General features: G+C 35.2%; 1 protein-coding gene across 1 annotated transcript; it reads right to left on the bottom strand.

The window, feature by feature from the left end:
- Window positions 1–5,060: 5,060 nt before the first annotated feature.
- On the bottom strand, window positions 5,061–8,199 carry LOC112913041 (C-1-tetrahydrofolate synthase, cytoplasmic-like). Its single transcript, XM_072737918.1, is given in 6 exon segments — window positions 5,061–5,312; window positions 5,404–5,437; window positions 5,440–6,070; window positions 6,072–6,641; window positions 6,643–8,061; window positions 8,064–8,199. Coding segments are annotated over 6 exon segments (2,850 nt in total). The 5' UTR covers window positions 8,139–8,199; the 3' UTR covers window positions 5,061–5,191.
- Between the last annotated feature and the right edge of the window lie 8,405 nt (window positions 8,200–16,604).

Raw genomic sequence — 16,604 nt, 5'->3', positions numbered from 1 at the left:
ACAAAGAAAAATAGAAAAATTTATGGAGGTGAACACTGCATGTCTTTTATGGCACTTTGTATTCAATTCTTCTAAGATCAGATGATTTTGAGTAGTACATTTCTGACTTAATTTTTTTTTAAGATATTATTTATTCATTCATGAGACAGACAGACAGAGACAAAGGCAGAGACAGAGACAGAGAGAGACAGAGAGAGAAGCAGGCTCCGTGCTGGGAGCCCGATGTGGGACTCATCCCGGGTCTCCAGGATCAGGCCCTGGGCTGAAGGCGACGCTAAACTGCTGAGCCACCAGAGCTCAAAAACAAAAACAAAATAAAACAAAACAAACAAAAAAACACTACACAAAATAATTTTTTTTCTTTGAGGTTATATTAATTCAATTTAAAATGTTTCAGAATTCTATTACCAATTTAATGGAAAGACATTCAAACTTTTATAAAAGCCTAAGATTAAGGCTGAATGTGTGGCTTTTTTTTTTTTTTTCTTTTTCCAGGAACATTCCAGGTTTTTACAAATTCTAATGAACCTTGATAAAGTTGACTAATAAAAGAGTCAATTAGGTTATGCAAATAGGGGGAAAAAGCATTTAAGTTAAATGTTGTATTTATCCATTGTGAAGTTTCAGAAAGACATTTGAACATTTTCTTAGATACTGGATAAGACAGTGAAGCTACGTTATTCATCCCAACGATTTTTTTTTTAATTCAATGAATGAATAAAATGCTCTTTATTTCCTAAAGAGGAATCTTATCACTCAATGGCCTCTCTGAGTTGTTGGCCCTTGGGAGTCAGGGCAGATTGAGCTGCGGTTCCTGCCCCAAGATGCTTTAAAGCCTTAAAAATGCTTGGGTCCCCATGAAGTCCTACCATACCCAAGTGTACCAGAAGATTTAGGTAGGAATGAGGTTTATGGGTTTTATCATTTATAAAATCAAGAGTGCTCATAAAAGAAGAAAGTTTTGAAAGCTTTGACTCCTGTACCTGCTCAGGTCATCATTAACCAGCCGTACTTGGAGTACACATCAGATGGAAGTCAGTCTGGATGCAGATCTCAGCAAGCTCTGTTAGATGGAGACAGGGTGCATTGCTGTACACATGATGCGTTGTTTTCTATGTGGTGCAGATAAATTAACCTGTGAGGTGCAAAAAGAAAAAAGGAAAAAAGAAAAAAAGAAATGGAAAGAAAAGAAAAGAGGAATTATATTAAAATTGTGGGCAAATAGCCTGGGCAGTTTGCTTCTAGGAACTTCTTTAAACTATTGGGTCAAGTTTTAAGTCCTTTTAATACTGAAATCTCTCATTGCTTGGGTTCCAGTGGCAACAGGAAATTTCAAGAGAAACGTAGAAATGTTTTTTATTAGGTATTTGGACCCTTTCCTAATCGTAGATAACTGTCTGACCTAAAGTGTTATGCCAGCGTCAGAAGTGAATATAATATAGGGTTTTCTAATAATCCTGCTGTTTGATAATTGTTTGTTCATGTGTATTGCTTGTATATTTATTTCTAACTTATCTTTTTGTTTCTGAAAATGATCTGAGGTAACATAAACTTTAAAAAGCAACTTTATAAAAAAGAATTCTGGAGGAGAAAATAGGAAACTGAGGTAAAAGGTTTATTTTGAGCTTGTTGGTATACAAGTAAAGATAAAAAAAGATGAGTTGATATAACATAAGGGGGTCTATCAACTGCTCAGATGAGATCATTGTTTTCTAGACATGTAAAGAAAAAAAAATCTCAAATAAATGTTTACATACAAATTTTATTGACAGTGTTTTTAAAAATGTTGTTATGTAAGATGGTCTGAATATGTTAAATTCAAAGCAACAGATCTGTAATTTACTGTGTGGGTCTCTGAGTAGTATGCGCAATGCCTTTCTTACTGTAAGTTAGTTGGGTAGAAGGAAAATAGGCATTATTTTCCTTCATTCTGTCTCCAGACCACAAAATATGTTGGGGAATATTAAATACATAACTTGAGTCTAAAATTATAGAGTGAAGGAGGTGATAAAAGATTAGAAGTGTTCATTTCCTTGTTATGCCCGGTGTTGGAAACTCTTTAAATAATTCTTGGGATGACTTCCTTTTGGATATGTCAAGTTATTGGCTGTGTAGGAAACTTTCATTGGGTCTACTAGAAGATGCCTATTACCAAAAAGTAATCATGGTTGCAATAATAGTAAGTTTTCATAATTTTACTTATAAGAAGTAATAAAAAAGAAAGGTCAGTTTCGAATTGTTAACAGCAAGCCCCATAGTAGCCTTCTGAAAATTTCAAGTAATTTTCCTTTCAATGATAGTAACAGAACTAGAACACTCATCAGTTTAGTTTCCTTAGGTATTTCCTATACAATTTATAGTGTTGTAGGATTGTCAGTTATGTGGGGTTTTTTGAAATATGAATGAAATTTATTTTTAGAACAATTTTAGATTTACAGAAAAACTGAGCAGATACTAAAAGGTGCCCAAATACACCCCACTTTCCCCAGTATAGTTTCTACTATCATTAACAGATGAGTGTGGCATATTTGTGACAATTAATGAGCCAATGTTGTTATGTTATTAACAAAAATACATAGTCTATTCAGAATCCCTTTGTTTTTATCTAATATCCATTTTTGTTCCAAGATCCGATCCATATTATCATATTCCATTCAGTTGTAATGGTAGTTTCTCAAACTTTCTTTATTAATGACCTTAAAAGTTTGAGTACTATTAGGTGTATTGTAGGATATTTCTCTATTGTAATTCAGCTATTTTTCTCACGATTAGGCTGAGTATGATTTTTTAGGAGGAAAAACACGGGATAAGGTGATATTCTCCTTGTATCATACCAAGTGTACCTACAATCAAACTGACTTGGCACTGATGAAATTGACCTTGATCATCTGACTGAGACAGTTATTGTCAGGTTTTACACTGTAAAGTTAGCTTTATTCCTTCTTTCCAAACTCTTTGGATGAAAATCAGTATATACAGCCCAGGCTTAAGAAGTAGGAGTTATGCCCCTCCTTTTATAGAGTAGAGTATCTACATAATTTATTTGGAATTTGTCTGCACAACAGATTTGTCTTCTCCTCCATTTATTTTTTATGCACTCATTCATTTATCTGTGTAAATATAGATTCATGATTTTTGCTTCATTCTTTGGGTTGTACTTTATTTATATGATTGTATGATTGCTTTAAAAGTTCCAGTTTAGCCATTGGGAGTTCTTTTAGTTGTCTCATGTGCTCCTTTGACATCTTGTCAAAAATTTTGTTTTGTTTTGTTTTTGGAAACTTCCTTTCTTTCTGACATTGCAAGATGCCTCAGGATCATCTTGTAAATTCCCTTCCCTAGTCATAGTTTATTTATTTCCCAAAGAATCCTGGGTTTCTTATTGGAAAATTGAAACCAAGATCAGAGTGCTAAATGCACCCATTGCTACTATGGTATCATTTCTTTTGGGCACTCTCAACTGAAAGCAAAAAAAAAATATGTAATTATACTAATATGTGTATATACACATATCTATAATTATATCCTTATATCCACATCTGGATCTATGTTAAACATTAGTTCTTACTGATGTCTGTAATTCTAATCCATTATCACCTGAATCATTTAGCCTCCTCTTACTGAGCTAGAAATTACCATCCCAACAGTAAGACACCTGGCTCCCATTATATACCATCCATTTACTTAATACTCAGTTCATGTTTAGTTGAATAGCAGTATCAGAATTTTTATCCTGGCTCCCATAAGAATCAATTTTATCTTATTTTTCTCTTATCAGTAACATTAATTAATTAGGCCTAATTGACATGTATAAAACATTTAATCCAGCAGCAGCAGAATGTACTCATATACTCAATATACTCAAGTTCATATGTAATATTCACCAAGATAAAACACATCCCAAGCTATAAAACACACTCTATTTTTTTTTAAGTTTTTAATTTAATCATACAGTGCTCATCATGGTATGTGCACTCCTTAACCCCAGCATCTTTTTCCTCTAGTCCCCCCACTTACCTCCCATCTAGTCACCTTTATTTTGTTCTCTATTATTAAGAATCCATTTCTTGGTTTCTCTATCTCTTTTTTCCCTTTGCTCCTTTGTTTTGTTTCTTAAGTTCCATATATGAGTGAAATCATATGGCATTTGTCTTTCACTGAGCTATTTCATTTAACATTGTACTCTCTAACCCTCATCTATGTTGTTGCAAATGGCAAGATTTCATTATTTTTTATGGCTGAATAATATTCCATTAATGTGTCCATTCATCAATTGGTTGTTTCCATATCTGGGGCATTGTAAACAATGCTGCTGTAAACATTATAAAATAATGCTGTTCATGTATCTCTTTGAATTAGTGTTTTTTGTATTTTGGGAGTAAATTACTCATTAGTGGGATTACTGGATTGTAGGATGGTTCTATTTTTAACTTTTTGAGGAACCTCCATACTGTTCTCTGGAGTTGCTGCACCAGTTTGCATTCTCACAAATTGTGCAAGAGGGTTTCCCTTTCTCTACGTGACTTGTTTCTTGTGTCGTTAATTTTAGCTTTCCTGACAAGTGTGAGGTGATATTGTAGTTTTGATTTGTATTCCCTGATGATAAGTGATGATGAGCATCTGTTCATGTGTCCATTGGCCATTTGGATACCTTCTTTGGAGAAATGTCTGTTCATGTCTTCTGTCCATTTTAAATTATATTATTAGGTTTTCAGTGTTGCATTTTACAAGTTTTTTATATATTTTGGATTTTAACCCTTTATTGGATGTCATTTGCAAATATCTTCTCCCATTCAATAGGCTGCCTTTTAGTTTTCTTGATTGTTTCTTTCTTTTGCAGAAGGTTTTAATTTTGATCAAGTCTCAGTAATCCATTTTTCTTTTGTTTCCCTTGGCTCAGAGGGCCTATGTAGAAAAAAAGTTGCTAAGACTGATGTCAGAGAAATTACTGCCCATGCTCTTTTCTAGGATTTTTATGGTCTCAGGTCTCACATTTATGTCTTTAAACCATTTTCTTTTTTTTTTTTTTTGAATGCTAGAATTTATATTTAAACATCCAGATCGCAAAATCATTTTCTTTTATTCTGTGGCACTTCAATAAAGTAAGTAGACTTGTGCATGATTTATGTTAATTTATACATGATGGTGGGGATTAAGACCAAAGAGAGGCTTCTGGGGGAATTCTTGGTCTTTACTTCCTAAGATCTTCAGGGCAGGGGTTGACTTCTCTCGACTTCCCCACACTTCCTAACCAACAGTCGGCCTGAATGCACATTGGCCAAATGTTTGGAGCAGCATCTTGAAGAGAGGCAATCTGTTCAGAACAACCCATTCACCTGTTCAGTTTCAGGGTCCAAATCAATATCATAGAAACAGGGCCGAGTGGGGAGTCCAGGCATTGTGCTCATCTTCCCTACCAAGGGGTACAGAAAACCGGCCCGTCGCTGGCACGGATGTCACGAATGGGCAAGACAAAGCCTGTGGGCACACCCTTTTGCTCTGGGTTATGAGACAAGGACAAGTGTGTTTTGGCCATGCAGATAGGCAGGTTCCCAAAGCCCTGTTTCGTGTAGACTTCAGCTTTGTGTTGAGCTTCAGGAAGCAATTCTATGTCGTCAGCCCCATAGATTTTCTGTGCGATGATCCTGATTTTATCCTCAACTGGGAGCTTGAGGTCATAAAGGAGCTGGAAGCTGCTGGGTGCCTGAGCTGCTCTCTGGACAGCCTGAGCTAGGGCTAAGGCACCCATACCCCCTTCTGCCCAGTGTGTGCATTTCACAGCATCAAAAGCCCCATGTTCTTTGGCAAGGCGGCTGACGAGGTCCAGCTCGGCCTCCGTATCTGTCTTGAATGCATTCACGGCCACAACCACAGGAACTCCAAACATTCTGGCATTTTCAATTTGTTTCTTTAAGTTACTGAAGCCTTTTTCAACCAGCTCCAGGTTCTCCACTATGTAAGCCTCGGGAAGAGGCAGTCCAGCAGTAACCATGGGGCTGCCTCCGTGCATTTTAAGAGCCCTGACAGTGGCAACAAGCACCACTACATGAGGGCGGAGACCAGAATACCGGGCATTTGATGTTAAAAAACTTTTCCATTCCAATGTCTGCTCCAAATCCTGCTTCAGTCACCACGAACCCTTCAGGGCCAACAAGCTTGAGTGCAATCCGGTCTGCAATGATAGAAGAATTCCCATGTGCGATGTTGGCAAATGGTCCAGCATGAACGAAAACTGGAGTGCCCTCTAATGTCTGCATGAGATTAGGCTTGATTGCATCCTTCATAAGCACTGTCAATGCACCACTCACCCCCAGATCTTCGGTACTGATAGGCTCCCCTTTCTTGCTGGATGCCACCACCATTTTGCTCAGTCTCTCTCTCATGTCTTCTAGTGAACTGGTGAGAGCCAGCACAGCCACGATTTCACTGGCCACAGAGATATCAAACTGGGCCGTCCGTGTGTGCCCTTTTTCTGTTGGAGCCTGTCCGATTGTGATCTTCCTTAGGAATCTATCGTTGGTATCCAATACTCTTTGCCAAGTTATGGTTTCTGGATCAATGTCCAATCTTGCAAATCTGTTTATCTCATCATCAGTCAGTGCGGTAGGGTCAGTTTTTTCAATACCCAGTCTCTGTAACTAACCTTCGGATTTGGATATCAGAGAACTTTCTCACTCCATTTACTGATGGTACCAAATGATTAAAGAGAGCCTTGTCTGTCTGCGTCAGTTCGTGGAACATCCGGGCATCGATGGCCGCGGCGACAAGGTTATTCGCTGCAGTGATGGCATGGATGTCACCAGTGAGGTGGAGATTAAACTCTTCCATGGGAATGACCTGTGAGTAGCCACCTCCTGCAGCGCCACCTTTTATTCCAAAGGTCGGGCCCTGAGAAGGCTGTCGTACACATGCAAAGACGTTCTGATGAAGATGGGCACCAAGGGCCTGCACCAGCCCAATGGTGGTTGTGCTTTTCCCTTCTCCCAGGGGCGTTGGGGTGATTCCAGTCACCACCACGTATTTTCCATCAGGCTGGTGCTTCAGGCGTTCCAGTGCTGAGAGCAGAACCTTGGCCTTTGTATCACCATATAATTCCACCTCTTCAGAGAGCAGACCGATTTCCCGCGCCAGGCTGCCAATGGGCTTTGGCTTACAAGACCGTGATATATCAATGTCACTTGGAACAGGAGTCTTGAGGTTAAGGTTGTTATATTGAATCATCCACTTTCCTGGCTTAAATTTCTCCAGGAAACGCTTCGCACTCTCCACTGTGCTCTGCATTAGCATTGCCACCTTCATGGGCCCCACGCCGCCAGGAACAGGAGTGATGAAGCCCGCCCTCTCCTTGGCCTCATTGTATGCCACATCACCCACCACTTTTCTCCCATTTGGTTTTGTATCATCTGGAATATAATTGATCCCACAGTCGATGACTATTGCCCCAGGTTTGATCCACTCCCCTTTTACCATTTCTGGCTGACCAGTTGCAACCACCAGGATGTCACCTTTATTTACCTCCTCACTTAGATTGGCTGTCTTGGAGTGGCAGGTGGTCACTGTGGCATGGTTCCACAGAAGCAGGTCATGCATCGGGGCACCAACTATCTTACTGTGCCCAACCACTACAGCGTGCCTTCCAGCGATCTGTACCCCTGTCTCTTTGATTAGTTCCAAGCATCCTTTAGGTGTACAAGGGATGAAACAGTCTTTCAGATCACCTCTAGCAAGTTTTCCAGCACTGATGCTAGTCAACCCATCCACATCCTTTTCGGGTACAATAGCATTGACCACTGCTTCAGTGTTAATGGGGTTCTCTGAATCTAAAGGCAGCTGCACTATGAAACCATGGACAGTGAGGTCTTCATTCAATGATGTAACATACTTTAACACCTCAGATTCTGTGGCTGTTCTTGGTAACTTAATGTGCGTGGCTCTGATCCCAATCTCTTCAGCAGCCTTCAGCTTCACATTTATATAAAGATTAGAATCATCTCTGTCGCCAACCTGTAAAATTGCCAGGCCTGGTATAAAACCAGGAACTTGTTCCTTCATCCACTTCATCCAGTGACTTGGTTCTTCAGTCTCTCCCTTATTTGCGCGGAGACCACCTTCCCGTTCAGGATTTCCGCCGGTGCCATGGCCTTTATTAGTCCGCTGCCCACGATGGACACCACCAAAATTGATGATCGACTTAGCTCCACCTGCCTTTAAACCATTTTCAATTTATTTTTGTGTACGGTATGAAAAAGTGGCCCAGTTTCGTTCTTTTGCATGTTGTCCAGTTTTCCCAGCACCATTTGTTGAAGATACTGTCTTTTTTCCATTGCATGTTCTTTCCTGCTTTATAGAAGATTAGTTGTGGTCCATTTTTGGGTTTTCTATTCTGTTCTATTGATCTATGTGTATCTTTTTATACCAGTACCACACTGTCTTCATGACTATAGCTTTGTAATATAGCTTGCAATGCAGAACCATGATGCTTCCAATTTTATTTTTCTTTTTCAGGATTGTTTTGGATATTGTTATTCCATACAAAATATAGGGTTGTTTGTTCTATCTCTGTAAAAATAATGCTGGTGGTATTTTGAAAGGGATTGCATTAAATGTATAGATTGCTTTGGGTAGTACAGATTTTTTAACAGTATTTCTTCTTTCAATCCATGAGAATGGAATGTCTTTCCATTTCTTCATGTCATCTTCAATTTCTTTCATCAGCATTTTAGTTTTCAGAGTAGATATATTTTACCTCTTTGATTAGGTTTATTCCTAGGTATCTTATGGTATTTGGCGCAATTGTAAATGGGATTGTTTTCTTAATTTCTCTTTTTGCTGCTTCATTATTGGCATATAGAAGTTTATGTAGATTCATTTGTATCCTGTCACTTTACTAATTTTTTAAAAATTCCAGCAGTTTTTTGGCAGAATTTTTCAAGTTTTATATATACAGTATTATGCCACCTACAAATAGTGAAAATTTTACTTCTTTGTGGATTTAGATCCTATTATTTCATTATGTTGTCTGATTGCTGTGGCTAGTGCTTCCAGTACTGTGTTGAATAAAACTGGTGATATTGTTTAGATATATTTTTCTTATTCCTGACATTAGGGAAAAGGATCTTAATTTTTCCCCCACTGAGGATATTAACTGTGGCTTTTTCATATATGGCTTTATTATGTTGAAAGATGTTCCCTCTAAATCTCATTTGTTGAGGGGTTTTATCATGAATGGATATTGTCCTTTGTCAAATGTTTTTTCTTCATCTATTGAAATGATCATATGGTTCTTTTTCTTTCTTTTATTAATGTGATATGTCATGGTGATCTCTTGTGAGTATTTACCCACACTTGTCACCCAGGAATAAATCCCACTTGATTGTGGTTAATGATTTTTTTTAAATGCATTTTTGGATTTGGTTTACTAGTATTTTGTTGAGGATTTTTCCATGTATATTTATTAGAGAGACTGACCTATAGTTCTTTTTTTGTGGTGTCTTTGTTTGGTTTTGGTATCAGGGTGATACTAGCTCCATAGGATGAACTTGGGAGTTTTATTCATTTTTCTATTTTTTGGAATAGTTGGAGAAGAATAGGTGTTAATTTTTCTTTAAATGTTTGGTATAATTTTCCTGTGAAGGTATCTGGTCTTGAACAACTGCTTTTGGGAGGTTTTTGATTACTGATTCAATTTCTTTGATGGTAATTAGTCTTTTCAAATTCTCTATTTCTTCCTATTTCAGTTTTGATAGGTTATGTTTCTAGGAATTTATCCATTTCTTCTAGGTTGTCCAATTTGTTGGGATATTATTTTTCATAGTAGTATCTTATAATTCTTTGCATTTCTGTGGTATTTGTTGTTATTTCTCTCTCTCATTTGTGATATTATTTATTTGGGTCCTTTCTTATTTTTTCTTGTGTATGGCTAGAGGTTTATCATTTTTATTGAAACTTTTTCAAAGAACAGCCTCTGGTTTCATTGATCTGCTCTGTTGTTTTTTATGTTTTATGGTTTGTTTATGTTTTGTTTATTTTATGTTTTGTTTATTTGTTTCTATGTCATTTATTTTTACTCAAAACTTTATTATTTCCTTCCTTCTACCGGTTTTAGGTTTTCTATTGTTCCTTTTCTAGCTCCTTTAAGTATAAGGTTAGGTTGTTTATTTGAGATTTTTCTTGCTTTTTGAGGTAGGCCTATACAGCTATAAACTTCCCTTTTAGAGTAGCTTTTGCTCCATCCCAAAGGTTTGGACCATTGTGTTTTCATTTTCATTTGTTTCTATGTCCTTTTTTATTTCTTACTTGATTTCCTAGTTGACCCATTCATTGTTTAGTATCATGTTATTTGATCTCCATGTATTTGTGGTCTTTCCAGATTTTTTTTTCTTGTGGCTGATTTCTATTCTTATAGCATTGTGGTCAGAAAAGATGTATGGTAAGATTTAAAACATTTTAAATTCATTGAGGTCTGTTTTGTGGCCTAATATGTGATCTATTCTGGAGAATGTTCAATAGTCACTTGAAAAGAATGCGTATGCTGCTGTTTGGGGATGGAATGTTCTGAATATATCTGTTAAATTCATCTGCTCCAGTGTGTCATTTAAAGCCAGCACATCATATAATGTCTTGCTCTTCATGATAAAAATTTAGGGTCCCTAAGTCTATTTGTGACTTGATAGCACATTTTATTTTATTACTAAATAATATTTTATCATAGAAATGTACTACAATTTGTTTATCCATTCCCGAAGGACAGTGTGCTTGCTTCCAGTTTTTGGTGATTATAAATAAAACTACTATAAACATTTGAGTGCAGGTTTCTATGTAAATGTATGTTTTCAACTCAATTGAGTAGATATCTAAGTCTACAATGGCTGGATAATATCTTACTGTGATATTTAACTTTATAAGAAATTGTCAAACTGTTTTCCAAAGTGGCTATATTATTTTGCACTGTATGAAGGTTCCTCTTGCTTTGCATCCTAAACAGGGTTTGGTGTTGTTGGGTTTTTAGATTTTAGCCTCTCACTTTAGTAAGTGTGCTGTGGTATCTCACTGTTGTTTTAATTTGAAATTCTCAAATGGCAAATTATTTTAAGTATCTTTCATATGAACTATCTTAAGGTGGAGACCCTTGTAATTACTACCAAAGAAGAAATAAAACATTACTGGCCATTCCACAATGAGCTCTCTCACCCCCATTAATGATTGTTATCCTGAACTGTTAACACACTACTTTCTTTTATTTAAATGAATATTTTATTATTCAAATGTGAATGCATGCACATGCTACTTTAGAAAATTATTTGCTTTCAAGCCTCCTTATTTTACCTGTTTTTTCCTCATTCCATTAATTTTCTTAAAATCTGTCTGTTTCACAACCCATTTGACCTAGAGGGTTTTTCCCTTAGGCCAGATATTGCTGAGTGCAAATGCACAGTGCAATTGAGCTTCTCCCTCTGTCCTCTGTGCCTCCTGTAAATTAGTAGCTATATCCAAAGCATTTGCCAGGTTTATGTCCAGTGTCTTTGTCAAGACTTTAGAGGAATGTTGTTTTCATCAGGAATATATGTCTGACTGTCCTCATTTTTGTGGTTAGCAAACTGGGGAAACTCAAGGTCTGGATTTACTAATTTATTAAGGGATTTCAAAATAGTGATGTGGTAACTGAAGTGTTTCTGTTTCATTTATTATTTGGAATTATTTTATAAATAGCTAAAATTCCTCCCCCACTATATGATTTCAGTAATACCAGAAAAATAGACTAAATGCTTATTTAGCTGTCTTTATTATCCAACTTTTAAGAAAATAATTGTCTAATATTCTTTAATTATAGATTATTTTAAAATATCAATGTGAAGTAACAGAAGTAAGCATATTGGGTTGATTTTAATCCATTCTAACAATCATTTTTATTGTGAATGTTCAATCAATGGGAGGCTCTTCATAAGGAAGATTTTTGATATGACCCTGGTTTCCACTAAAACTTTGCCGTCTATTGTGACATGGAGTTTCAGATTCATTTTGTACAGTTTCCATGCTGGCTTGAAGTCTGACGTTGTTCCAGGAACTCTTGGTTTCTGCTGAATGTGAAATAAATTTTAAAACCACAGTGTGGGTGCTAGAGTTATTTATTTCTACTGCATATATCTTGTTTATAGAACTGTAGTGGGCAGATGGAAAAAATTAAATATTTCTATTATTATTTGCATATTTGTGTTTATAAATTTATATTATATTAATACACATATAAAATATGTAAATATAATTTACCACAATTAAAATACAGAATTAAAGTATTTTTACTAACTTTTGTATTTCCATGATCTATACAATTAGAATAATTATAATTGTAATTCTATAATTCTCTATGCTTATAATCTATTCTTTCTCCTATATTGAAAATGTTGGTTCTCATGTACACAAAGAATGGCAAAATAATATCTTGTAATTACTCATTTGCTTTAATGATATACACAGATTAGTCTCAGAATACCAGTAATATATTATTGCCTCAATAAATGCACTGACAAAAGTATTTTTCACACATACTCTCCTCTTCTCTCTCCATCTTTAAGTAGTTTTACTTTACCTACATTGATAGATCAACTAGCCATTTCTTTAATACATTATCATTTTAAGACTTCTTTAGGTTTATTTCAATTTGTGACCATGTTTCTTTAGTGTTTGGATTGTCTGATGTACTTGTAGAATTGTCAGAAATGATTCATAAGAATAGTACCTATCAAGTTCTTGCATGTATAACTCCTAGTTATATGTGCTTCATTTAATTTTAGCATAAAATAGATTGTGCTTTAAAAGTCTGATGATAATCTCATTTTCATTTTATTAGTCACTTTTTCTTTTGTATGTGGTTGCTTTTTTTTTTCTTTTTTCTTTTTTCAATAATGCCCAGACATTTTACCTGACTCCTTAACACTGGTAATTTGGGCAGCCCCGGTGGCACAGTGGTTTAGTACTGTCTGCAGCCCAGGGCATGATCCTGGAGACCCTGGATCGAGTCCCACCATCAGGCTCCCTGCATGGAGCCTGCTTCTCCCTCTGCCTGTGTCTCTGCCTCTCTCTCTCTCTGCATCTCTATGAATGAATAATAAGAATCTCTAAAAATAAGATTTAACTCTGGTAATTCAGGTACATGGTAGGCTATTCCAAAATAAAGGCTTAATTTTTTTCTAATTTCAGGAATTTTTGAGGTTTTATATTTTATTTTTTCAGGGATCCGTTGCATGGCTCAGTGGTTAAGCATCTGCCTTTGGCTCAAGTTATGATCCCAACGTATTGGGATTGAGTCCTGCATTGGGTTCCCCTCAGGGAGCCTGCTTCTCCCTTTGCCTCTCTCTGTGTTTTTCATGAATAAATAAATAAAAACTTTTAAAACGATTTCTTTTTCAGAGATTCTTATTATCTGCATATTGGATATTCTTTGGCTTTTTTCCACATGAGTTTCTCTGGACTATTAATTTCTTTATTCTTTTTGATTTTGAACTATTACTCTTTAAAAAAATAAAAGTTTGCAGTTTCATTAGGTTTTATTTAAAGGATTATCTGATCTATTTATTCATTCTTATATTACTCTTCATTATACTTCATTTCTGATTTGTAAAAATAGAGATAATTCTTAGTCCACTTATGTAACTTTGTAGAAATGCTTTAAGTTTGTCTCACTTAAAAAGAATAAGTATGTGTCACTTATATTTGTGTTATTTTTTTCTCTCGTATCAGTTAATTTAAGGATCATTAATTGTAGGGAAATAGTAGGTAATGGTTTTATGTTATGTGCATTTTTCTTTCTGATGCTTTCACTGTCTGTCGGGATGCTCTTCTGTTCCTTATTTTATTTCTGCAATTTTTTATATAGTATTTGATATCAATATATTTCTGTTATTCATTTTTATATGGAAATAGATTTCCCAAACCTTGAAGGTTGCATGAATTCAGGATAGCTACCTCCTTCCTCATGATCTTCTTCCTCCTGCTTCTGTTTCTCCTCATTCTTCTTCTTTTCATAGCTTCTTCTTTTGCTGTTTTAAAAAAAAAATAGGGCAATTTTCTTTGCCTTCTGATATTTCTTGACTATATTTCCTTTTTTTTCTTTTTTTTTTTAAATTTAGTTTTAAAGATTTTATTTATTTGAGAGTGAGAGAAATAGCAACAGAGATAGCACCAGCAGGGAGGAGAGGGAGAAGCAGACTGGATCCCAGGACCCTGAGATCATGACCTGAGCTGAGGCAGACACTTAACTGACTGAACCATCCAGGCACCCTGGATGCCTTTTTTCTTTCTTTCTTTTACTTTCTTTCTTTCTTTCTTTCTTTCTTTCTTTCTTTCTTTCTTTCTTCTTTCTTTCTTTTTCTTTCCTTTTCTCCTTTGTTTTCTTTTATTTGGACCTTAAAATTTCTCCCTTCCTGTTATCCTTTGTCCTGATAGTTTTTAGTCTTTTACCAGATATTTCCCTTTAGTGGAGGCCATCAGGAAAGAGTATGGTTGGGTGATTTTAAGGATTCACAGATGATAGACTTAATATTTTTGGAAAGGGCTGATGAAAGCAAAATAATAGTAATAATATCAATAACAATATCATGTTTGAAGACTAGAAATGGATCATAAATAGAATCTAATTCTTCTGAATCTATGAATTAATAAGAAATTTTAGTACTAAATAAGATTAAGAAATATGTAAGATTTCTTTAAAACTCTCTACACATGAACAGCTGAGGTGGCTCAGTGGTTTACCTCCACCTTCAGCCCAGGTCCTGATCCTGAAGACCTGGGATCGAGTCCCAATCAGGCTCCCTGCATGGAGCTTGCTTCTCCCTCTGCCTCTTTCTCTCTGCCTCTCTCTCTCTCTGTCTCTCATGAATGAATAAATAAAAATCTTAAAAAAAAAACACCTTTACACATAAAGGTAGGATAAAGAATTCTGCTAATAGTGTCAACACAATCTATTAAATTATTAGTAATACATTTAACATAAAGGTCAGCACAGCTAAGTGATAAAACATAATTTTACTATAGAATATAAAATGATCTGAACAAAAGGAAAGTATAAATTTGTTCTTGAATGGGTAGAATAGATAGCATAAAATTTTTTTAAATACATAAATTTAGTGTAACTGCAATTATATTTTAATAACCATAATTGGATAAAATATCTTAAATTATTCATGCATGGAAGAAATAAATCAAAGTTTACAGAATAGCCAATAACAGTCTTAAAACAAATAGACTGGTCAAAGGTTACAAGATATACCACAAATTAAAATATAGTATAAAGTCACTGCAAAGAAAATACAGTCCTACTGTAGAAATGGACAAATATACTTCTGGAATAGAATTTTTTTAGAAGTCGTTTTTTACAGAGTTTCTGCAAAAAGGATAAAACGTATTAAGTTATTGTTTCCAGATATTACCAAAATTTTTTGACTTTGGCCATGAAGAACTTAAAGAAACTAAAACCGTGTACATTTGTACTTAGTTTGGTTACATGTAAAATTATTTAAAATACTTTAAAAATTAATTTATCTGTACTTGGCATGCATTTTAATTTCTCATCTAATAGATTTCCTTATTTCCAACATATTGGAAAGTTTTCATTGTAGATAGAAGGACATTCACATTAGAGAGACAATTCTTTTAATTTTTATATTAAATAGCAAGAAAACAAGGAAAATTTAATGCTTATTCTTAGTGAGGTTAAGTTTTAATTTTTCTTAGATAATTTCAGAAATTAATCAGCTTGTGTGAAATTCTTTTTATAAATCCAGTGCTACTAAAACTTCTGTACTTTCCAGATTAATGAGTTTCAAAAGAATTTAGGAAAATCAATATTGTTAACTGGGCACAATGCTGACTCCCAAAATATTGGAGTACTATTGTACAGATTGGAGAAGATAATGGATATTTCTTTGTCAAAAAGCACTGTCCATCTCTTTGTATTATTTTAATACTGTCTTTAGCCATATATTTTTCAAAATTAAGTCCTAGACCTTACTTGGTTGTGTGTGTGTGTGTGTTTGTGTGTGTGTGTGTGTGTGTATATACATATACATATATATGTATATGTATATGTTTATATATTTGTATTTTTTCCATCTGTAGACATTGCCAGTCTTAATGATATATTTTCTATGTGGTTAATTTCAAACTATCCTCTAACATCAACCAGTGCTCAGGGTTCTTGCATTTTTAAAAATTTTTATTTAAATTTAATTAATTAGCATATAATGTATTATTGGTTTCAGAGGTAAGATCAGTGATCTATCAATCTCATATAATACCCAGTGCTCATTACATCACATGCCCTCCTTAATGTTCTTCGCCCAGTTACCCTGTCCACTGCCCCCCCTCCCCTCCAGGGACCCTCAGTTTCATAGTATATTTCAAGCTAAGCAATAAACACTTAACATTCTATGGTGGAGTTTGAAACAGGATAGTTACGGACATTTGTATATATGGTTCAGACATTTCCAGTGAAACAAAGTCTGACACCTAATGTAAGGGAGATGGAAGTTCATCCATTTTAATACTGGGGAGGGAGATGCATTAACATTGGTAGATAACTTATTTGATGAATGACAGAGAACACTTAA

This window comes from Vulpes vulpes, chromosome 14 (genome assembly GCF_048418805.1).
Source record: "Vulpes vulpes isolate BD-2025 chromosome 14, VulVul3, whole genome shotgun sequence".
NCBI lineage: Eukaryota > Metazoa > Chordata > Mammalia > Carnivora > Canidae > Vulpes > Vulpes vulpes.
Note: the sequence above shows the minus strand (reverse complement) of the source record. Positions and strands in the feature narration are given on the sequence as shown.